The sequence below is a fragment of the Aulonocara stuartgranti genome, assembly GCF_965226115.1.
Source record: "Aulonocara stuartgranti genome assembly, chromosome: 14".
NCBI lineage: Eukaryota > Metazoa > Chordata > Actinopteri > Cichliformes > Cichlidae > Aulonocara > Aulonocara stuartgranti.
Genome location: NC_138950.1, coordinates 40,593,407 through 40,599,406, shown reverse-complemented (window position 1 = coordinate 40,599,406; position 6,000 = coordinate 40,593,407). Strand labels below are relative to the sequence as shown.

The window sequence follows — 6,000 nt, the reverse complement described above, 5'->3', positions numbered from 1 at the left end:
AGCAGCACGCTCCGTTTTGTGTAACTATTTTTAAATCCCTGTAGAACCTGAACCGCGTAAGCTAGCGCAATAATTTGTTTTGCATATGAAACCGGAGGAGTTGTACTTACATCTGATGCCATCAGCTTGTCCTCGGTCACGGTTTCCTTCCACATAAAGCTTTGCAAAAACTGCATAAAAAGCTCTTGCAGGAACAAAAACATAATATTCCAGAAACAGGCTTTGCCGTTCCTATCAGCTGTTCGTAACACTTCCCACAGTGAAATGATGCACCTGCTGTTTTCTTTGCAAATTTGCATCATAGGATTGTTTTTTGTTTTTCCTGCAGTATATAAAAATTGCTGTATCTCCAAAATAAAACTATGAAGACACTCAAAATAAATTTCCTGTTGTTGTAAACTATTTTTTGCAACTTTTTTGTATTTAAAGTTTTGAGGGATAAACCTCTTAAATTTCTCCAAGTAGAAATATATGTAAACAAAACAAAAGCGATTTTCAATATTTTTTGTAGTTTATTGCACTTTTTTGCAATTTATGTAATTACTATGGACTTAATGCATACATATTATTAAAATATGGGCTATAACAGTTGTATTGATGTATAGCAACTTGAAATGCTCCCACAAATGGCACTACAGCATGTAAAAAAAATAATATAAGCTCTGGTGGACTTGGTTCTATAGTAGGTCTTAAAGGGTTAAATAAATATCGTCAAATCGAGATCTCAATTTCAGTGAAAATAATCGTGATTATCATTTTTGCCATAATCGAGCAGCCCTAATGCTGACTCGTTAGTTTTGTATTTGTCTTATATTTTCCAAGTGTGCTCTCACTGCATAACAGTACATAACGATAACATTAATAATATTAACACTGATGATAATATGAAAATAAGCTCGTATCAAAAGTAAGCTGTAGCTGTGCTGGTGAGCAGCAGACAGCCTGGTGTGTACCAGGCGTCTGTGCTTCTTCCTCAGGTTCTCGCTAACTTGCTGTTTGTAAGCTAGCTTTTCCTCACTCAGCTGTGTGTGTGTGTGTGTCTGTGTGTCTGTGTCTGTGTGTGTGTGTCTGTCTGTGTGTGTGTCTGTGTCTGTGTCTGTGTGTGTGTGTCTGTGTGTGTGTGTGTGTCTGTCTGTGTGTGTGTCTGTGTGTGTGTGTGTGTGTGTGTCTGTGTGTGTGTGTGTGTGTGTGTGTCTCTGTGTGTGTGTGTGTGTGTCTGTGTGTGTGTGTGTGTGTGTGTGTCTCTGTGTGTGTGTCTCTGTGTGTGTGTGTGTGTGTGTGTCTCTGTGTGTGTGTGTGTGTGTGTGTGTCTCTGTGTGTGTGTGTGTGTGTCTCTGTGTGTGTGTGTGTGTGTGTGTGTGTGTGTGTCTGTGTGTGTGTGTGTGTGTCTGTGTGTGTGTGTGTGTGTGTGTGTGTCTCTGTGTGTGTGTCTCTGTGTGTGTGTGTGTGTGTGTGTGTGTGTGTGTGTGTCTCTGTGTGTGTGTGTGTGTGTGTCTCTGTGTGTGTGTGTGTGTGTGTCTCTGTGTGTGTCTCTGTGTGTGTGTGTGTGTCTCTGTGTGTGTGTCTCTGTGTGTGTGTGTGTGTGTGTGTGTCTGTCTGTGTGTGTGTGTGTGTGTGTGTGTCTGTCTGTGTGTGTGTGTGTGTGTGTGTCTCTGTCTGTGTGTGTGTGTGTGTGTGTCTGTCTCTGTGTGTGTGTGTGTGTGTGTGTGTGTCTGTCTGTGTGTGTGTGTGTGTGTGTCTGTGTGTGTGTGTGTGTGTGTGTGTGTGGGGCATCAGTGCTCCTAATGCGTCAGTGCCGTGTGACTAAATGGATCAGAGCAAAGCAGTCTGGTGTTTGTAGCTCGGCTGGCTGCCACCCACGGCTGCGGGGCTGCAAAGCGGAGCTGGTCACATTTGTCAGCTTTTCTCACGTCTGCCTATGTTGTGTCTGTGACTGCTGCACCACAGAGCCCCAGACCTCCAGACAGAGCGCCGTAGAGGGAAGCTCAGCAGGTAGATGGAGCAGCGCGTCCAGGGGTCGCACACTTCTCCCGCTCTCTGCGTTCGGCTGCGCAGACGCCGTCTGCGTTTGCTCAGCTGCTCTCTGTAAATCACAGGCAGGGTCTGAAATCAGCTGTTTGTCACAAAGGTACTGCTGTCTGCGTCTGCCGATGGGGACGCAAAGATGGAGCTTTAGCCTCGTAAACGAAGCAGCCTGGCTGCGTCCAAAGAAGAGAATTGGAGGCTGATCTCAAATGAGAGGCACTCTGACAGCTAGCTGCTGTTGATTTATCCATCAAAGGTAACATTTAACAGGACTCGACACGTGGCTGCGGTTCGTTTCAGACCCTGTCTCCAGCCAGCCCTCCCCTCCCTCTTCATCCTCTCTGGTGTGTCATTAACGCCTCTTTCTTTTCATCTTTTTCTTTGTCTGTAACATTGAATCCTCTTTCTTCCTCCATCAATCTTCCATGAACCTTCGTGCTGCTGGAGAATCAATTTTGCATGTTCAGTGTTCAGCGAGCTCCTGGTTTGGAGCCAGATGTGTTACGAGCTGCGCAGCGGCTTCATTCCAAATGTAGGATGTTGGACGGACACTTTTGCTTCAACTTTGTGGGTTTTTGTAGTTTTCCTCAAGCTTGTTATTACTGAGAGAGCACATACTTGTATGTGTGGTGCATGAATCTGGTGTTGCAGGTTGTGGGCTGGTGCTAGTCTCCTTTACGTGTTGAGTGATGATGTCCTTCACAGCCAGCTCTTTGTTTTCTGCAGGAACAAACGGGCCTGCTCGCACTCGAGTCATTGTTCCGTCTGCAGACCTCAAACGCTCACCGTGTCCCCCTCCCCCCTCCAGGTCAGCAGGTGATCGAAGAGCAGCGCCGCCGTCTGGCCGAGCTCAAGCAAAGAGCAGCAGCGGAGGCTCAGTGCCAGTGGGAGGCCCTCCACGGCTCCCAGCCCCACCTCGTAACCTCGTCCTCCCCGTCTCCCTCCTACTCACCCATCATGGCCTACAGCCCCGCGCTGAGCCACACTTCCTTGGGCCCCCCTCCTCTGGTTCACCACTCCATCCTGCACCATCAGCCCCCGTCGGCCGGGGAGCAGCCGTACGACACCCTGAGCCTGGAGAGCTCGGACAGCATGGACACCAGCGTGTCCACCGGGAACAACTCGGCCTGCTCGCCTGACAACATGAGCGGGTATGACGCACACACAGTGGATTATGGGGTTCTATGTTAATGTTTGTGTGTAGCTGATGTGAACACACTCTGGGTTTGTTGGCCGTGGCCTGGTTCAGTGTTCAGACGCCAGCTCCTGACACACCAGCTGCACCATCACGTCTGATGTCAGAGTCGTTGGTGAACATGTTTCGGCTGGTTCCTCACATCTGTTCCACTGAACACAGCTGCCTCCAGATCTGTGCGATAATAAAAAGCATTCTTCATGCTTCTGGTTATTTTTTGAAATGAAAGTTATTGTTACAAAAATGTGAGCATATCCACGGCGTGGCTTTGTCAGCAGATGGCCCCGCCCCTCCCTGAGCCTGGTTCTGCCGGAGGTTTCTTCCTGTTAAAAGGGAGTTTTTCCTTCCCACTGTCGCCAAAGTGCTGCTCATAGGGGGTCATATGATTGTTGGGTTTTCTCTGTATGTGTTATTGTAGGGTCTACTGTACAATATAAAGCACCTTGAGGCGACTGTTGTTGTGATTTGGCGCTGAGTAGATAAAGCTTGATTGAAATGCTAAATTGAGACACACACACACACACACACACACACACAGTGGGCTGCTAATCTTCAGACTCCCCCTGTGAGTCTTTGTCCACAGTGGGCTAGTTTGCAGGCCATCTTTGAGTGTGGTCGAGCTGCACTGCAACAGTCCTCAGCACAGCGTGCTCACACTGGTTTGCTCACATTATGAAGAGTTTAATGGGATTGAAGCTGTGATGGAGAGGATCGTTCCACTGACGTGATTAATGCTGCAGCGTGACCTCATTAAGCGTTTTCATGTCTTTCTTGGGCTTTAGATGCTTTTATTTTGTATTTGTCGACTTATTGCTGTGAGACTTTGTGTAGTAACTAATGTCGTGTTTGATGGCAGCGTCGGAGGTGTGGACGCCCTGAAGATCGAGGAGATGGAGAAGATGCTGAAGGAGGCGCAGCTGGAGAAAGCCAGACTTATCGAATCGCGGGTAAGAAGCAGCGTCGCAAGTGCTGCAGCGTTAGCTGATTGTCCCGAATCCATACTCGCTGAGCGATGAGTTCTCGCAGCGCCCCCGTCGATAACGCTGAATTGAACTCGCATTTCTTAAAAAAATCAAAAGTTCCTGACAGCAGCGCAGAGCTGCTAATTATTTTATTGGACTTTGCACATTTTGTTTTTGTGCCTCGATGAAGCACCTCAGATGATCCCATCCATTATCTTCTGCTCTCACCGAGTCTGACTGCGAGCCCCATCCAATTAGGAAATCTCACACAGAGAAAACAGTGAGCGCCTTTGTTTCTCACCCTCCAAACGGCTTCCACGCAGTTGTAGTACTGCAGTGTTTGCGTCGATGCATTGTGTGTGTCTGCCGATCATTACGCCTCCAAATATCAGAGTTTTGTGTTTAAAGAATGGAAGCTGCGCGGTGGTCAGCAGCTCCAGGTTGTGGGCAGCTCCCAGCAGGACACCCTGTACATAAATGTATGAAGAGCGAACATGTGCGCTCTGCCAAACCCTTCCACAGATCAAAAAAAAAATTTAATGAAAGCGCTGTCCGCTAGGAACGGGAGAGCCTGGCTCGCCGGCAGATGCTCGAGGAGGAGAGGCGGAGGAGGGAGGAGGCCGAGAAGAGGCTGCAGGATGAAACTTTCCACCGGCAGCAGCTGGTGGAGAAGGAAGTCAAGATGAGGGCCAAGAACTTCTCTCAGGTCAGTGAAAGCAGATGTAATCGAGTCCGTGTGGCGGAAACGTGCAAAGTGACTCGACGGGCGGGTGTGGCGGCGCCACGGACGGCTGGCGGCACATAAATATGGCCGTGCTCGTAACAAAACCACCCCACGTGCATTTATGATGTAAACCCTGTGTGGCCATAAATACTGTCCATCGACATGCAACATTTAAAGCTTGTTCTTTACCGCCGTGTGCCAACAGCTCGCCAACAGTTGAATCCATGTTAACACAAAATGCTAAAAGTCTGTAAAGACGTGAAAGGTCTCCACAGGTGAGCCTGTGAAAGCACCAGGTTCAGCTTCATGGTCGGAAACATCAGAGTGACCTGCTGATGTTTCCCACTGTGACGGAGCAGCCTTTGCTTTTAAATGTCGTTTTTCATACTGTGTCAGAATAATGGTTGAAGGATCGTGGAGCGCACACGAGTGACCAAACAGGGTTAAGTCCTTTATTCAACATCTGTCCTGCGTGAGCAGCAGCTGGTCTTTGTGGCACAGAGACCAGCTGCAGCCAGGCAAAGAGTGCACGATGAGTAACCTTCTGCATTTTCATAGACATTAAAACATGTGGCATAAACCTGACTTTGAAAATGAAGCGTGTGATTTATGCCTGATGTGGGCGCCTCGTTATCAGGCCGTCCACAGACAGGTGGAGGAGGTTGTTGATCAGACTGTGACTGGCAGCTTGGTGCAGAGACGTTTCTGTCTTACTGTGTTTTTGTGTTCATGTCTGCATCCTCAGACCTGCAGCAGGTTCTGCGTCTGCATCGTCCGTATCAGTGACTCCTCTGCCCATGTCTGTCCACGCAGGCCCGTCCTATGACTCGCTACCTGCCCATCAGGAAGGAGGAGTTTGATCTGCGCTCGCACATCGAGTCGTCAGGTCACAGCGTGGAGACGTGCTATCACGTCATCCTCACCGAGAAGATGTGCAAGGGCTACCTGGTGAAGATGGGAGGCAAGATCAAGTCGTGGAAGAAACGCTGGTTCGTGTTCGACCGCCTCAAAAGGACGTTCTCCTACTATGTTGGTAAGAGCCGAGGTGTCTGCTGTGTTAGCGTGGCGCTCTTTGTCTGTCTGTCCCAGTTTAA

General features: G+C 48.7%; 1 protein-coding gene across 10 annotated transcripts in view; it reads left to right on the top strand.

The window, feature by feature from the left end:
- The window catches only part of phldb1b (pleckstrin homology-like domain, family B, member 1b), a 113,762-nt gene that overhangs the window by 100,726 nt on the left and 7,036 nt on the right, over positions 1-6,000 (top strand). For all 10 annotated transcript variants that reach the window (XM_082504227.1, XM_082504224.1, XM_082504226.1 and 7 more), the window contains 5 exons: positions 1,948-1,992; positions 2,834-3,176; positions 4,077-4,167; positions 4,742-4,888; positions 5,720-5,939. In XM_082504227.1, the coding sequence (XP_082360353.1) occupies positions 1,948-1,992; positions 2,834-3,176; positions 4,077-4,167; positions 4,742-4,888; positions 5,720-5,939 (846 nt within the window). The remainder of the gene's footprint in view (positions 1-1,947; positions 1,993-2,833; positions 3,177-4,076; positions 4,168-4,741; positions 4,889-5,719; positions 5,940-6,000) is intronic.